We start from the raw sequence: 18,386 nt of genomic DNA on the forward strand, positions 1-18,386 counted from the left end.
ACATGTTTATTTTTGAAACTAAAAATAAAGAATGAAATTTACCTCTTCAGCGTGAAACCTGTGCTCGGGTTTTCCTGCACAAGTACTCAATTCTGAGTTGAACTTGAGAAATAAGCAAACATGAATTTCATTTTCAGCTGAAATGAAGTTTTTTCTTGCTCACACATATAAGAAGTTGAAAACTGCAGCAAAATGTTCATTGCTTTCCTATGACTATCAGGGCATCCTTCTTTCACAGAAATCCAGAGCATGCCTAGGGGAACAGCGGTGAATATCATCTCAAGGGTACGGTTAGACCACAGCTCGCTAAGTTCTTTTTCTTCTCCAAAAGTCTCAAGTTCTCAGGCTGTGCAGAAGAATCAGAGAAAGTGTTCCTCACCCAGGCATTTATTAGTATATAAAGGGAAGGAAAATACTCTTTGATTTTGTTCTCTTGTTCTCCAGACTGGTTTTTAATAAGATGTAAGACTTATTTATATTTTTTCTCTCTCTCAAGCCCAAGCAGTCGTGGAAATATTTCAGGATTTCCTTTTACAAGTTAATTCCTTTTCTTTTAAATCCAAGAATCTTGTCACTTGAAGTTAAAGGGTTTTCTTCAGAGCTTTGCAGAGACTGGTTCATATGAAATGTCTGTTAAGTATGCTACATCCTGCAGCCCTCATCTTCAAAGCACCCAGCAACATCTGGCCTACTCTTTTTTGAAAGTACTCTGGCAATTCAACCTTTCAACTCAGACACCTGTGGGGAACTCTTCCTTGCTTGCTGTAGGGAATGATGGATTGCCCTTTTAAAACTAGCATTTCTACATGAAGCACATGCCCACTGACTCCTTCTAGACTTTGTGGATGTGTGTTTATTATTTTTTTTCCCAAAATGTGGTAGTGATACTGGTATACTCTTTATGTATGCAAACAACTTCAATCAGCTATAATTTTAATTTCATAGACCTAGATACAATATTATTTAAATGATAATGGCCCCTAATATTTTTTTCAAACTTTTAAAGCAATTTTAAACACGAACAAATGTCTTACAGTTTTTCAAACTCTTTTTCTTGAAAGCTCAGAGGAACCCATTTTCCTCAACTGCTAGACAATAAATTACTTGCTAAAAGAATTTGTATGTGTATTTTAATGTTTTACCGCAATTTCTACCTCTAAATTGAATTCAGTATTTCAAAACAAATAAATGGTCCCTCCATAACTTTTTATCTACCTGCAATGTCATTTGCAAAGATTATCTATTGCCAGAATTTGAAGACACTTTTAATGTGTTACCTATCTACCAAATATTGTGGCTGGTTTGATCAATATCATTATCTTAAATCATGTTTAAAATTATCCCAGAATAACTAAAGTATTTTTCTTGAAAGAAAAAAATGCTACTTAAATGCAAAGTATTATCATGTATGTCCTTTTTTTTTTTTATCATGCTTTAGCAGCACAAAGAAATGTGCACTTAAAAAATTTTGGATGACAGGGATTTCCCTGGTGGTTCAGTGGGTAAGACTCTGTGCTCCCAATGCAGGGGGCCTGGGTTTGATCCCTGGTTGGGGAACTAGATCCCGCACTCATGCTGCAACTAAGAGTTTGCATGCCGCAACTAGGAAACCCGTATGCCGCAACTAAGAATCCGCATGCTGCAACTAAGAAGCCCACGTGCCACAACTAAGACCTGGTACAGCCTAAATTAATTAATTAATTAATTTAAAAAAAAAGAAATTTGGATGACAGAATCTGTGTCAATAGTACTAGATATGTGAGTTTAGTTACAAGTATTATAAATTTAAAGCAATGAAAACTAACAAGATTATGTGTATTATCACATATATATGATATTGCTTAGTCTACATTTTGGACACCTGATTGAACTCTGCTCTAAGTGTGGATAAAAAATTAATATACTCCTTGTTAATGATGTTTAATTTCCGAAGCACTAAGGCAAAATAAGGACCAACTCACCTCTTATTTTAGAACCAACGCACGTGGGAACATCTGTACAATATCACATAAAATGTCAAGCAAATAAAGTTACTTAATAAGCAAACTCAAATCACAGTGTTTTCAAAAGATACAATCCTCAGTAATTATCCAAAAAGGCATTGCCTCTTTAGGAGTCTTGTCTAGGTGATGATATACTACTGTTTTGGAACAAAGACCATCATGCCATTTTTCATTTTAGACCAGAAAGAAAAATCGTGTGAGGACAGGGTCTTAAAGGATTTCATTGACTTCAGTTTCCATGTAACCTCTGTTTTCTTCTGTGGACTTAACACACAGACTCCTGGTCTCTGGGCTGGCGGTCCATTCCTAGTCTGGTTCTCTGAAATCTCTCTCTTCCAGAGTGTCTTGGCCCCATACAGAGAACCAACCGGTCCACGTGAGGAGATCCTCCTTACGTTAGGTTCTGCAGTGTTATCAGCTTCCCTAGGAACAGAGGAGTTGTAGGTGAAGGATGAGGGGCTGCAGCTGCTCCTCCGCTTCTGCCCCCAGGTTCTTCAGAACCATTTTTTTTTTTTAAGATTCCATATATATGTGTTAGCATACGGTATTTGTTTTTCTCTTTCTGACTTGCTTCACTCTGTATGACAGACTCTAGGTCCATCCACCTCCCTACAAATAACTCAATTTCGTTTCTTTTTATGGCTGAGTAATATTCCATTGTATATATGTGCCACATCTTCTTTATCCATTCATCTGTTGATGGACACTTAGGTTGCTTCCATGTCCTGGCTATTGTAGATAGTGCTGCAGTGAACACTGTGGTACATGACTCTTTTTGAATTATGGTTTTCTCAGGGTATATGCCCAGTAGTGGGATTGCTGGGTCGTATGGTAGTTCTATTTTTAGTTTTTTAAGGAATCTCCATACTGTTCTCCATAGTGGCTGTATCAATTTACATTCCCACCAACAGTGCAAGAGGGTTCCCTTTACTCTGTTTATTTTAAATGGCTATTAGAATCCCAAAATATTAGCACCTTGTCAGTGGTTGTGATTTGTAGTTAAGTGATTTTTTTAATGTTTCTGGAGCCATAGCTGCGTTCATAAATTGTCTTCCACAATTGATGCACTATGGAATAGGACAACTTGGATTACTGGTCCAAATACAACGTATTGATAGATAGTTTTCATCATCAAGGTGGACTTTGGTGTGTCCCCTATTGCCCTAGTGCAGTAAAATGACCCTGGAGCTTGTGATTCATTGTTGTTACCTTATCAGAATCATCTGTTGGCTTAGGTTTGGAATCCTCCTCTCCTAGCTCATACCTCTTCTTCAGAAGCCACATTGAATCAAATAATTCCCCCCAGTTTTCTTTGACAGCAGTAGGACATGTTTGCTCCAGTCGGTGGTACACTGGGGAGGTAGGGCAGGTAAATCCGAAGAGGCTGACAGCACCGGGCTGCCTTCCTCCATGCACTGTAGAGCTTACCAGCTGCCAGTGGCTGCCCCTTTCTCGCATGAAAAACTAAAAATGGATCCAGCCAGATGAGCGTGGTCCTACTGCCCATTGCCATATGAGGCTCAAAGACCCGTAATAGAGTTGCCGTGGGGACTGCCCAGTCTCTGTCCATCACAGTGAACACGCATTGCTCAGCGCACAAAGTTCAGGTGGTGTTTATTCCTTCTTAATCACTCTCTTCTGTGGAACTCCTAGCCACAGCTCCAGCACACCCCTAGGATTCTGCAGAAACCTGGTTGAGAAATCCTGGCTTAGGCAGTTAGCTGTATGGCCCCCCGAAGACATCCATATTCCAATCCCCAGAGCCTGTGAGCATGTATGTTACATGGCAAAGGGACTTAGGTTAAGGACCTTGAGATGCAGATTATCCTACAGGTCCTTTTTAGGCTTTGTGGACAATTAAATTACGAAAGTGGCAAATGGGACATGGCAGTTAGAAGCATGGACTCTAGGGTCAGACTGCTGTGTGATAATGGACAAGTTACCTAACTTTTCTGTGCCCAAATTTTCACCTTCTACTAACTAAATGGGACTGACATTAACACCTATATCATAGAATTATTGTGAGGATTAAATGAGTTGACACATATAAAGGATTAGAACATTGCCTGGCACGTAGTTAAGTGTTCTGTAAGCATTGATTATCTGTTGTTTATGCAGTGCTACCGCATAGAAGAACATTTGTTATTTTTGATCCTTGCTCTAGATTTAATAGCAAATTATTTAGTTCTAGCTGGAAAAGCTTAGTCTATACCAGATCACATATGATAATTTCTTTTCTTATCCTGATTACAGTCTTCAAGTTTTACAAGTGTAGTTGCTTGTTCTCCTTTTACTTTATATAGTTGAATATTTTAATTGTTCATTTAGAAATCTTCTTTTAATGTAGTGCTTTGATTTCTGATTATCATATGGTTTTACCTTTGATACACAAACATGCTACCTTTCTCATCTAACCCAGGAGCTGCAGGTGGTATGGTATTATGCTCGTATTTTATCTTCTTTCACGCACATGTCATATAAGACAGTGCATCGATACATATATAATATATATTATCTAGCCATTTGTTTACTAGAACATAATATAACCTTTAGAGCTGTGAAATTCATTTATTTATTCAACAATACATTAATTCAAAAAAGATCTGTTTATTACTAATGCCAAACAATAAAAAAATGAGTGGTTACCCAGACTTGTCTTTCAGGAAGCTTGCTATGTAGTCAACAAGACAAAGCCAACAGTACATAATTATGGTTAGAGATGTGCATGGTGTATTATGGATGAGCAAAAAAAAAAAAAGGCTAAGGGAGTTCAGCACAGGTAATCTAGCCTGAACTGACACTCCGAGTGTGTAGGAGTTGGTCATACAGGGAGAGAGCACATTGGAAACCATCATGAAATGCCTTGAATATTCACCTTTTTATATCATTTGTAGTCTTCATTTTATAGTCAGCTTGCAGATACTCTTTAATAGGTGTAATGAGGGTGAAACTGAACCTTCATGATGGAATGTTTTCATGCTACCTTGAATTATAGAATAATGAAGCTGAATAAATTAACTTGCAGCTTGAAATCACTGCCTTTGTATTGAATTGTTAGAAATATATTTAGTAGTTAGATTAGATTTTAGTGTGGTCTGAGGCAAAAAGGTTTGTTGGTAATGAGGAAAGAAATGTCATCCCATTCATTCATTTCAACTAAAAGAGCTAGACAGTTATAGATTATGAACTGATTCATCCAAAGGTAGAAACCAGTTTTAGTGTTCACTTGGGAGAAACATAGTCTCATTATCATTGACTTTGAATATTGGATAAGAAATCACCTTCTGACTGTCAAAGAAAGAAAGCCATAGTCAAAGTAAAAAAGACCAAGGGGCTAACATTCTTAATATATAAATAAAAATTTTAAGTTTTGACAACAAAGACGAACAAGCACATTAAAAGACTGGGCAAAAGACATGAACAGACAGTACACACGTACATACAGACACACAAAGATGTACAAATAGCCCTTAAACATATGAAAAGATACTCAACTTATAATAAGAGACATGCAAATTAAAACTACTGTTGCTTAGGCTGTGACAGATGCTCATTCATCAGTGGTAGGAGTACAAAATAGTACAGTCCCTTTGGAGGGGAATTCAGCAATATTTAACAGTAACAGCAGAAGTACACATTTACTCTTAGGCCCAGCAATCTCACTTCTAGGAATTTATTCTCAAGATACACCTCTAATAATATGAAGAAAATATTTGCATATACGCCAGGTTGTTTATTACGGTGTAATCTGTAATAATAAAATATTAGAAACAACCTAACTGCCATATGTAGGTTGGCTGGATAATACTATAGAATACTATAGATAATAATCAGGAAAATCTCCATGAACTGATGATTTTTCAGAACATATTGTTCAATAAGTAAAATATATCAAGGCAATTCACATTAGCAGATTAAGGAGGAAAATCTCATAATCCTCTGAATAGATGCAGAAAGGTTTAAATTCTAAATCTCTTCCTGATTTTTAAAAATTCTAGCAGACTGAGAACAGAACAGTTCTCTGGGTGTTCTCTAAGGGATGCTTTGAGCCAAAATCATACTTGAAGCATTCCTTTTCAGATCAATAACAAGACATAGTGCCTACTATGACCTCTTTTCATCAGTGCACTAGGACCGAAAACAGAAATAAAAGATAAAAATTATTTGTAGATTTTATGAATATGTGTGTAGAACATGCAAAAGCACCTATAGGTAAATAATCAGAAATAGTAAGAGAGGGGCTTCCTGGTGGTCCAGTGGTTAAGAATCCACCTGCCAATTCAGGGGACACGGGTTCGAGCCCTGGTCCGGGAAGATCCCATGTGCCGCAGAGCAACCAAGCCCGTGGGCCACAACTACTGAGCCTGCACTCTAGAGCCCGCGAGCCACAACTGCTGAAGCCCGCGCACCTAGAGCCTGTGCTCCGCAACAAGCGAAGCCACTGCAATGAGAAGCCTGCGCACGGCAACGAAGAGTAGCCCCCACTCGCCACAACTAGAGAAAGCCTGCGCACAGCAACGAAGACCCAATGCAGCCAAAAGTAAATAAATAAAATTAAATTAAAAAAAAAAAAGTAAGAGTTTAGCATGGTTCCTGGATGTAAAATCTGTACATAAAAATTGATTTATACACATATTGTGATCATTTTGCAATATACAAATATCAAATCATGTTGTATACTTGAAACTAATATAATGTATGTGAATTGTACCTTGATTTTTTAAAAATTATGTACCAAAAAAGAATTGATTTTATCTCTATAAACAATCAACAGTTGCTTAGAAAATGAAATAACATTTATAATAATATCAGAAAATATCAATATAGCTTAATAAATCCAATGAAAAGTATAAGACCCATGTGAAGAAAGCAGTAAAACTTTATTGAGAGAAATTAAGAAGTCTTAAATAAATGGAGAGATATACTCCAGTTCATGGGTTAGAAGAAGCAATTTGTAAAGATGTGGCTGTTTCTAAAATTGATCTGAACTTCACTGCAGTTCCAACAGTGTTTTTGTTATTTGATGTTTCAGGGTTTTCTGTGTTTTTTTTTAAGAACTTGACAGCTGTTGTGTTATAATTTACATGGAAATGCAAAGGGCTAAAAGTAGTTAAGACTCTTGAAGAATAATGTCAAGGCGGGAGAATTTGCTTTACCAAATGTCAAGACTTTTTGTAAAATTATAGTAATCAAGACTCTCACGGTAGTGGTGCAAGGGTAAGAAATAGTCCAGTGAGAGAATGGGGAGCCCAGAAACAGACCCACACTTGATTTATGATCTAAATGCCACTGCGGATACATGGGTGAGATGACAGTCTATTAAGTAAGTAGTGCTGGGACAATTGAGTGTCCATGTGGAATAGAATGGGATTGGGCTCCTACCACACACCGTAGCCAAAAATTAATTCTATGTGGATTATAGAATGAAATGTGAATGGTAAAACAAAAAAGCTCTTATAAGAAGAATACCTTCATGAGCTTAGACTGGGGAAAGATTTCTTGAATAGGACACAGAAAGCACTGACTATAAAGGAATTTAGAGATTGGGAAATTTGAATACATTAACATTAAGAATTTACCATAATCAGAAGACACCATAAACAGAAAAGGCATTCTAAACATGCAAAGACTGATCAGGGTATTAAAAGTCAAGAATAGCTGTTATCTCTTAGGAGAGAGAGTGATTTGGGTGCGTGTTGGGGGCACATGTCAGGCTCCTAGTATGCTGGTAGTGTCTTTCTTTCCTGGATATGGTGCTAGTCACACAGGTGTGTTCACTTTGTGAAAATTCATTAAGCTGTGCTTAGAATTTGTACACGTTTTAATATGTTACCCTTCACTATACAGATTTTTTTTAAAAAAGGAAAGCCACTGAGAAATTATTTGTAAAACATGTATCCAACAAAAAGCTTATGTCAGAATATTAGAGGACTGCTACAAATCAGTAAGAAAAAGGTGAACATTTCAGGGACTTCCCTGGTGGTCCAGTGGGTGAAACTCCACGCTCCCAATTCAGGGGTCCCGGGTTTGATCCCTGGTCAGGGAACTAGATCCTGCATGCATGCCGCAACTAAGAATTCTGCATGCTGCAACTAAGACCCAGCGTAGCCAAAATAAATAAATAAATAAATAAATTTTTTTAAAAAGGTGAGCATTTCAGTAGTAAAGTGGGCAAAATAATTGAATAGATACTTCAGGAAAAGGGAAATACAAATGCTTATTTTTAAATGAAAAGGTGCTCAACTCATTAATCATTGGCAAAATGAGCTTAAGACTAGATTGGCATTTCTCTGCACCTAAATTGGCCAAAAAGAAGAATCTGACAACTCCCAAGTGCTAGTGAGGATGTGGAGCAATGGAGATTGTACTAGGAGTAGAAATTGACACGACCACTTGGGAAAATAGTTTGTAATTACATAGCAAACATGAAGGTGATACACCATGTGACTCAGTAAGTCCTCCCTTTGGAAATGTGTGCTTAGGTGGAGCAGAGCATGTATCCAAGAATGTTTACAGCAGCATTAACAATTTCCAAAAACTTGAAGCAACTCAAATGCCTGTCAACAGAAGAATGGATACAAGAACTGGTATATTTGTACAACCTCTATACTATACTAATTCTGGACAATCATAAAAATGAACAAATTACAGCAACTGACAACAGTTGGATAAATCTAAAGTTCAAAAGCAGGCAAAACATAATTATACAGGGATGCTTTTTAGTAGTGATTTTAAAAGCCAAGGTAGTGAGGAGGAATTCAGAAGAGCATTGGGTGGGGATAGAAGGGAACTCCTGAGGTCATGCTTTATTTTTTGACCTCGTTGGTGGTTACGTGGATGCTTGCTTTCCGACATTTCATTAAGCTGTACACTCGTTTTATTTGCTTTTCTGAATATGTGTTAGATTCACAATTTAAAATTTTTTTAAAGAATAGACAGTGGGTGCAGTAAAGACCTTTTATCTTTAATGTAAGAAAACTTGTGAAAATTGAAAATGTGTTGAAATATGGCAAAATATTTCATGTGAAAAAGTAATGTTAATTTTGAAACAGTTTTAAATACTGCTTTGAATGTCCCATTTTGGTTTTTCTGCTTTTTATACTTCTACCTTGTCATTAGTCAAAAAAAATTTTTAAGAGGTACCACCAGTTAAGACTCTTATATTTCTATAGTAATTTTCATGTCATAAAATTCACTCATTCTAAGTGTACAATTCAATGACTTTTGATAAATCTATAGTGTTGTGCATCTATCAGTGTGATCCAATTTGAGAACATTTTCATTGCCCCCTAAAATTCCCTCAAGCACATTTGCAGTCAGTTAAATGTATTAATAATATATTTTGAACATGGTAAGTTGGTTGATTCATGTACTTCAAATACTTCCTCATTAAAAGTAGAATAACACATTGTTGGATAGAAACTTGAGTGTCAACCAAAGTCCTTTATAAATGTTAGATTCTGTAGTTTGTGGTACTATATACATATTAAATTGAAATCAACTTTTGTTTGCATCTGTTCATCGATTATTTGAAATAAATGAACAAACTGTACAGTCGATTTCTTTCTTCACGTCATTTTCTTGGTGGGGAATGCTCTTGCGTGGTTCTGGGTGGTTTTCAGTTTTAAAAAATTTAATTGATCTATGGAAAAGATTTCAAACATACAACTACTCTTGTGGTTTTATGTGGCATTCTCAGTAGGACTGATTTCTGAGAGGATAGATCATACAGAATAGGATGAAGAAAGGAGTGGGAAATTACACTGTAAAGTTATTCAGTTAAATATATAAATAGTAAGTTATGTTATTTCTTGAAAGATTAATAGTAGCTGAAAGATTTATTGATTGATTCTGTTATTAAATTTTTCAAACTTTAGAAATACATAACAAATGTTTATAAAGCTTTTTGTGTTCTTGTTCTACCACTTCATGTTGAGATATGGAGTATATTATATAGGAGTAAATGTGAAGCATATATATTATGTACATTCTTTACGTGATAATTTGTAATTGGGCTTCCTGGATTGGAATTTTAACAAACTTGAGTTAGTAATTTATGCTTTACTGTTGAATATGAAGTATGGAAGTGTAGATGTATCTTGTGTCTAATTAAGCATTTGTCTGAGAAGAATAACATCAAGTGTCTGGAAGTTTTGGAAACCAAAATAATGACTGGCTAGTTACTAAGCCAGTTAAGAGCAAAGTTATATCTTCTCTATGTTGTTAAAATATTTACTTTGAAATTATTGGTGGAGCTCGTTTTTATTGCTGTTTCTCCATTGCCAGGTACTTTATTACCAAGGTTGCCATCAGAACCAGGAATGACATTACTCACTATCAGAATTGAGAAAATTGGCCTGAAAGATGCTGGGCAATGCATTGATCCCTATATTACAGTTAGTGTAAAAGGTAAATAACTATGTATATCTGTCTTCCCTCTGGGGAATTTTATAATGTTGCTTCTCATTTGGAACTTTTTTGGTGGGGAGAGGGAGGGGATGTTTTATATCTGTGACAACTTATTTTAGTTGATTTTACAGTGAGGCAAAATCCCTGGGAAGAGATGGTCATCATTCCTTCACCAAACATTTCTGAGAGATTTACTAAAAATCCTTTCCTATCCATAACTTACTCTCTTATTTCTTTTGGCTTTTTCTTTGTGTATATCTTTTTATTCTTAAAATTCCGTCAAGGGTGCTGACTAGACAGACACACTGTCTTTAACACCAGATGCATCCTTCAGAAAACAGGTTAAAAAAATGTCCCCCACCTTCCAAGGGTGTGTGGTTTTCTTTGCAAAGCCCGGTGTTCTCCTGTTTTCCCACGCCTCCACTTCAGGTCCTCTCGTTCCTGTCCAAGAGAGGTTTGTACATAGGACAGCTGTGCAGAGGTGGATGAGAATCGGGCCTTCAATTAACCATGAGTGGAGACAGGGAAATAGGATGCATCCATAAACATCCACGCCTTGAACATAATCCTGCGGGACATTAGACGAGTGATGTATTATTTCTCATCCTTAACTATGTTACCGTCATTATTAAGCATGATTACTCTTAGGATTTGTTTTTTTCTATCCAATGGCAAACCATTTTTTTCCTTGAAAACAACTTTTTTGGTCATTGGTTTAAGAGGGAAGCCACAGTAATTGAATTGTTTTGTTGTTGCCAAGCATTTTATACAGCACTTTATTTGTAAAGTGCTCAACAGTCTTTTAAAAATAATTATTGGGTGATTGACGATGAAGTTGTCATACTATTATTCAGAAATAACTGCACAGTTAATCCAGTCTACAGTTAATAAACCTGCAGTTTGAGACAAATCAAACAGGTATGGACTGAAATTAAATGGAGGGAACTTTTACCGATCATAGAAATATTCAGACCCATGGGTTCATTAGTACCGAATAAAAGAAAAAGGATTTTGGCCCCAGACAAGAATTTTAACATGGAGAGACCATGATCCATAGCGCTAAATAACCCTGTGACACTTTAACTTCTGATGTTACTGGTTCTCAAATCCATGGTCTACTGGGAGGTATTTATACCCTACAGTGTTTGACAGGCCATTCACAAAACTACATTCTCATTCAGGAACAAACACTGTAAAATACAAAAAAATGTGATGAAATGTAGATATTATGTTACCTTTGCATATGGTTGAACTGAAACATGTTTTATTTAAATAACTTTAGGAACTGAAGTAATCAAACGAAACATACTCTCTTGCTTTAAGGTCCCTAAGATGGGTCTGTTGAATAATACATGAACACTGAGTAGTCATTAAATGAGTCTGTGTTGAATTAGATTAAACTGGATGATTCCTGGCTCCAGAAATTACAGCAGTATACCGTACGCAGTGTGCCGTCTGGTTATTGTAAATCAGCTGATGTTATAGCAAGTAGAACCAGAATTTAAGTAATATATGTAAGAAGTGTTCATTCATGGAAAAGTTTCCTTGGCAGCTGTCGTGTCCATTGTTTGGTCCTCTGACTTGAATACAGCAGGGGAATTCTGATAGTTAGATTTATCGGCCTTTCCACGTCATGCACCCGAGCAAGGTTGGGAAATAGTGGTAGGAGCACCATTGGGGTATATTACATCCCCAAATGTAATTCACAAAAATATACTGGCCCGTGTCCTCAGAAGACAGCTCTTAACTAGTAAGGATCCAATTTTGTGATGTGTAAGGAGGCTTCCTCCTCCTATCCATGGGGGTCTCCCACCCTCTCTACGCCGTGCCCTCCACATGACCTTGCAAACCAGCCGCCTTCAGGTACCTGCTCACCCCAGACACGGGTCTTTATTGGCCTCAGAATCTCCTCTCAGCTTTGGCCTCTTCAGAAAACACAGCCCTTTGCAGTTCCTTTGCAGTTTTCAAGTCTTTGTATTTGAAGGCTCGAAGCAGAAACTTTTTTTTCCTCTCTAGATCTGAATGGCATAGATTTAACTCCTGTGCAAGATACTCCCGTGGCTTCAAGAAAAGAAGATACGTATGTTCATTTTAATGTGGACATTGAGCTCCAGAAGCATGTTGAAAAATTAACCAAAGGTTTGTGATGCTAAAAGTAGAACTATATTCAGAATTTGATTCTTTATTCTCCAGCTTTGAATCTGTTATGTACAGTGACTGTCATTTTAACTGAGACTAATGCTAATGAGTATACTCTATGTTTATAAGCATTTCAGTTAATCTTCCTAGGCTATTCTCATTTTACATTTTGTCCTTTCTTATAAATGCCATGAAGTATAGAGCTGTGCATACCAGCAATGCAGGAAATATATTATCTACAGATGATGCAGATGAATAATAAAATTTTTTTAACTTCCTTAAAATGATGGTATCATATTTGGACCTTAATGCTGTTTTCAAATGTGACTTTATTTTCACATTTATTCAGACCTCAGACACAATCACGATGACAAGGAGATGGGTTCCGTAGCTGAAGAGACTAAGAAATGTCATCTGCTATCTTAAAGATCTATGAGGTTTTTAAATAATAAAATGCCTCTGTTATTGCCGTGGAAGGGAGAAGAGAAGCTACTCTTTTGTGGACATGGCAGGGTCATACACCTGGGGACCGAGGTCACCGGTAACCTAACAATTGTAATCCTTTCTTGTGTGTTGGTAGCAGATGCTAAATATGCCCATCTCTGGAATTCCCTGGCGGTCCAGTGGTTAAGACTTGGTACTTTCATTGCTGGGGTCCGGATTCAATCCCTGGTCGGGGAACTAAGATCCCACAAGCCACGCGGCTCGGCAAATAAATAAAGACGCCCATCTCTCCCTCACCCACATCCCTTTGTCTCCTAAGTGATTGGCTTTTCTTTCCTTCCTTGACATGTGAAGCGCTCCATCTGGACCCAGGTGCCAGGGCTGCGCACACATTTCTGAACATTGTTAAACTTCTGGTCACTTGTGAGTTTTGTCATCAGTGAAAGTATTAGATGTATGTTAACTGTCTTTAAAAGCAAAGCAAGATCCAGCACTGCTCTGATTAAGCCTGTGTTAATAAGGAGCCAGTTAACAGGGAGACCCTGACGTCCTTCCGTCTCTTTCCTTGCCTTCTTTAGAAATTAATTGTTCTTGGCTACACAGATGAGGCGACTTATTATTCTGTTTTTAGCTTTTCTCTGTGGGGAGGTGGAGAGAGCTTATCTGTTGGGCTTTGGGGAGAGGAAACTATCTACATGTTTCATCACCACTTGTTCACTGGGGGAGGGGTGGGATGGGCGTGCTCTCTAAGCCCTCGTCTTGCTTAGCCCTGTCTTCACACAAGCACATGTCATTCCAGGAAAAACAAAACAGGGCTTTGGACACTGAGAGAGGTATTAGGAAGCAGTTAACATTTAAAAACTGAACCAGCTGTTGTTCAGACTCCAAACTTCAAACTCCCAAAAACTGAATTTTTGAGTTTTTGAGTTTTTGTTTTGAGAAACTAAGTTTGGATTTTTTGATGAACTCTTTTACATGCCTTTTCTACTTAATGCATTTCTATGAGTAATGTTACTACTTAACAAGTATCTTGTGTGGGATTTTTTGGTAGTATTTTCTGTTCTTAATATTTTATAATTCTACCTGTGGATGAACTTATTTACATTCCTGAGTCATTCTGGCTCAAGAAGTTTTGCTCTACTCTGTAGAGTAGGATGATACGGAGACATGTCCCTCCATTCAGGTACAGACGAGTTTTGGGGTGACAACCATAGTCATATCATCAGAGAGATTGTTTGACAGAGGTTACATTGTAAAATTATGACAGTTGTTGCTTGTTCATAGGCTTCTGCTGATCAAAGAAAATTTATTGACAGTAGAAATGTGCTGTCTGTGGCTAATCTGCTTTGCTTTAATTCCTTAGGTGCAGCTATTTTCTTTGAATTCAAACACTACAAGCCTAAAAAAAGGTTTACCAGCACCAAGTGTTTTGCTTTCATGGAGATGGATGAAATTAAACCTGGGCCAATCGTAATAGAGCTGTAAGTGACGCACATACAGAATTAGTACTAATTTAACGGTGACGACGCTCTCTTCTTAACATGTAACCTGGGAATAGATCAGTTATCAATGGCTTTTCTATTGTGGTTACAGATACAAGAAACCCACTGACTTTAAAAGAAAGAAATTGCAATTATTGACCAAGAAACCACTTTATCTTCATCTGCATCAAACTTTGCACAAGGAATGATCCTGACATGAACACCCTGGAACTTCTGTGAATCTCACCACTCAGTAGAAACCATCCTAGCTCTGTGTAGCACATTCGCCCTTCAACAGGCAGGAAGCAAGTCGTACCCAGGCCAGCAGGCCAGAGTGAGTCCATTACAAAGCTGTAGCACAGAATTCAAAGTCCAGCACGTCACTGATGTAAAAGACTCCTTTGGATACAGGCTTACTGTAGATCTTGAAACGTTTTCACTTTTCTATTAATTGTGCAATGAATAGCCTCTTTTCTAATTTGCCACTACTCCTGCCCTGCTTCCTGGAACGACACTGTTGTGGGTGGAATGTGCTCACCTTCACACTTAATACAGCAATAAGAGTGTGCTAGAGTTTACACACCTGTCCACTTCTGCGCCAATATGCTCTTTGGTTTTTCGAGTTAATGTCAGACTTTGGGTTGATGTGGGTAGGATAGTATGAAACTGCTTTGAGAGGAATTGGACCAATTATGCTGCCCAAGGTCAGTCTGGAAATTTATAGGCTGCTTCTCGGAGACGGCCTTGATTCACCCTGATCTCATGGTTCTCCTGCTTAGAAACAGTGTGCCTTGGCCTAATCAGTATCCCATATGGGTGTGTTCGCAGGTGGTAGCTGTGATTTTTCCAGATGACCGGATCGTTTTTCTGAAAGTGAGCATGTTTTTAAGTCATGTTGATTAGCTTTTTTCTACATCACATCGTTACTCTTTCTGATAGTGATTCTGGGGTTAGTGACGGAACCATCTCAGAATAATAACAAATTCTTGGTGGGTTTATAATGTCTTCTAAATCGTGTAATCTAAAAATAATTTGAGTCAGATGCTAACAAGATACCGCAGGAATAACTGCTGTTTTTCTGACAACTGATTGTGAAACCTTAGAACCTGCATACCTCTTCTTATAGTGCTGAGTATGCAAATCTGGAGATATTCTATTTTTTTTTTATATAGGTAGATAGGATTGCCATTTATTTCGTATGTAGATATACTGACATTCATCCATATGGAAATATGCAGGTCATTAGCTTTTTATAATTTGACTATTTACATTCTTTTGACTTAAATAATGGGGCATAAATAAAACTTTCATAGTACACACGAGGTGGATATTTGATACACAGAACATTTAAGATTTGGGGTGGGCGTTCTGTGGGTTAGATGTGGAGCCCACATATTTAATATTCACTTTTAAATGACCAATGCTAGCATGAGGGGAACGCAGTGCCAGTACTTGGCCTATTTTTAAACTCGTGTAATAAGCCTAGTCAGTACCATTCAGTATGTTTGCTTTTTAAAATAAGTAACCACAATTAAGTTCTAGCCCTTGCACTTCAAGAGATCTAGTGTCCACTTTCAGTTGTCTGTTAGGTCAGTTCTGTTTACTATGATGGATGTTAAAAAACTATATGAGCCTGAAGAATTCTCAACCCAATTTAGTCTTGCCTCCCTCTTGATTAGTTTAATTCCAGATGATTCCATCCACAGTAGCTTGAGGGGATGAGGAATTTGCCTTAATAAATTACTTTGTTGTTCGCTCAACTCTTAGACTGTGACTTGTCAGCCCCGTGCCCTCCCCCACCCCCCCGCCCCCAGACTGTAAGCTCCTCAGGGGGCAAGAACCACATGTTCTCCATGTCACGTACATTTTCTGAGGTGCTTGGCAGCGCTCTGTACCCTGTGGAGTACTCAGTACCTTTTGTTTGATGTTGCTGACAAGACCTAAAAATAATCCCTTAAAAAACCTACCATTAAAATGTAGCAAAGCTGATACATTGTTCTCTTTTCTCATAGACCATAAGACACGCACATCAAGGTGATAGTTTGTCACATCTGCTGTCATTCACAAAAGTATGGTTTAGATGAACTCCAAATGCCTTTCATCAGTGTTAAAGAAGCTTAAATCGAACACCGCGTGAGTAGCTTAGCTTTGTAATTCAGACCTGAATGAAATAACAAAACGAGCGACTGTCTTGAAGCAGTAGACACAGAATACTCCACATCCCACAAATTATTTACTTTTCGATGAAAAGCTCAGCCACTGAACAGTAACCACAACTATAGCAGACTTCCAGGCTGAAACGCTGCTGCTCCGTAACTCAGATGATTTTAGCAACCAAGCCCAGAAAGACAGTCAGTTAGCTGGAGATGACTTCTGAAACAGGTGTAATTTTCAAGCGAGTCGGGGCTGACGGGACTGAGGGTGATGCCCCCCACACCCTCTCCAAATTGGCGGCTTGCCTGGGCTGGGCTGCCGAAGGGGTGCAGACAGAGGTCTCTGAGAGGCGGCAGGGGCGGCAGGTCTGGGGCCGCTCGGCTAAGCCACAGGTGGAAGTTCTCTACAACTGACTGACTTCTCAATATGAAACAGAGAATAAACACCAAAAAGGCTTTAGAGGTTAAAAAAAAGAAAAAGACTCCAGGATTTGATGTTGAAATAGATTTAATTTACCTTTGCTACTATATTATCTTCCTAACTGGTGTAGTCTATATTTAAATACTATTTAAATTTTGAAATTATCTTAACTTCACCATTATTTCACGTCCTGAAGAGACTGATATACTCAAAAGCTGTATTTGTGACTTAATCTTTTTATTTTACATGGTTAAAAATAACCTATGCTGTTAACTATGGAGTTTTCCTCTTAAATTTCTTCTATTCTTGATAATAAACAGGACACCGAGATGGAATTCTCTTTTCCTGAAAAACTCCTTATGTATTCGTTATGAATTTTGGAAGAGTTGTCTTCTTTCAACGGTCCATATCTTTCTAAAGTGGCATCTTTTAGTTTAGTATAAAGAAAAAGTTTTGTTTCACAGTGAAGCATTTGCTTTATTTTATAAGGTATTCTTAGAGGATTAAATATCCTAAAGGTGACAAGTCGCGGTGCAGATTTCAGTAGTATCATTACATCACAGAACTTCAGAGAATGCAAGAGTATGATCTAGCTGTGAACAACAATATCAACCTTTTATAATTCTGATTTAATTGAAATCTTAAACTTCTTGAAATACGCTACAAAGTTACTATAAAGTGTCTGGTGAGTTAGTTCTTAGAAACATTGTTTAAAAGACCTGGTGCAGTAATGGGTATAGCAAGTATGATGCAATCCTAGATTCTCAGATTTACTGATTTTTAAATATAAGTGCCAGTATTCAAATATGAATTTTGGAGTAGGATCAATCAACAAAGAGGACTGAGTTCAGCCCATGGTTGCTGACCTAGGGCATGTTACAAGCCTCACAATCCTAAATCATTCTTTCTCATAGTATTACCTACTCTTTGCCCTTTTTTGCCATATTCCTTGAAAGTCAGTGGCAAGGTACAGGAGAAATAACAGACTCTCTACATTTTTTGAAAGAAATTTTCTTACTTTTATGGTCATGACACATCATTTTCATTTTTCTGTTATGCACCCTTAACGCAAGAACGGTAAAAGCAACAGAACATCAGGTCAGACAACTCTTGCTACATGTAAACTCATACTCAGAAAACCATTCTCAACCAGGCAGAGCCACAAGAAAGCACGTGAATGCTGTCCAAATTGGCCCACTGACTTCTTTGAAGTAGAAGGAAAACATATCAGTTGCGGTGCTTCCCGGTGACTTTGAGGTTGAACTCATGAGCGGTGAGCCAGGGAAGTGTGCTGCCAGGTCACCATCTTCAGTTCTGGGAGCTTGAGTTTACATGT

At 37.7% G+C, this 18,386-nt stretch overlaps 1 protein-coding gene across 1 annotated transcript in view; it reads left to right on the forward strand.

Annotated features, from left to right (window-relative positions):
- Positions 1-17,385, forward strand: part of AIDA (axin interactor, dorsalization associated) — a 43,261-nt gene extending 25,876 nt beyond the window's left edge. The window contains exons 7-10 of the mRNA XM_007172047.3: positions 10,290-10,412; positions 12,429-12,551; positions 14,359-14,476; positions 14,589-17,385. Of these exons, the coding sequence (XP_007172109.1) occupies positions 10,290-10,412; positions 12,429-12,551; positions 14,359-14,476; positions 14,589-14,685 (461 nt within the window). The 3' untranslated portion in view covers positions 14,686-17,385. The remainder of the gene's footprint in view (positions 1-10,289; positions 10,413-12,428; positions 12,552-14,358; positions 14,477-14,588) is intronic.
- The last annotated feature ends 1,001 nt before the right edge of the window (positions 17,386-18,386 follow it).

Source organism: Balaenoptera acutorostrata, chromosome 1, assembly GCF_949987535.1.
Source record: "Balaenoptera acutorostrata chromosome 1, mBalAcu1.1, whole genome shotgun sequence".
In the NCBI taxonomy this organism is placed as follows: domain Eukaryota; kingdom Metazoa; phylum Chordata; class Mammalia; order Artiodactyla; family Balaenopteridae; genus Balaenoptera; species Balaenoptera acutorostrata.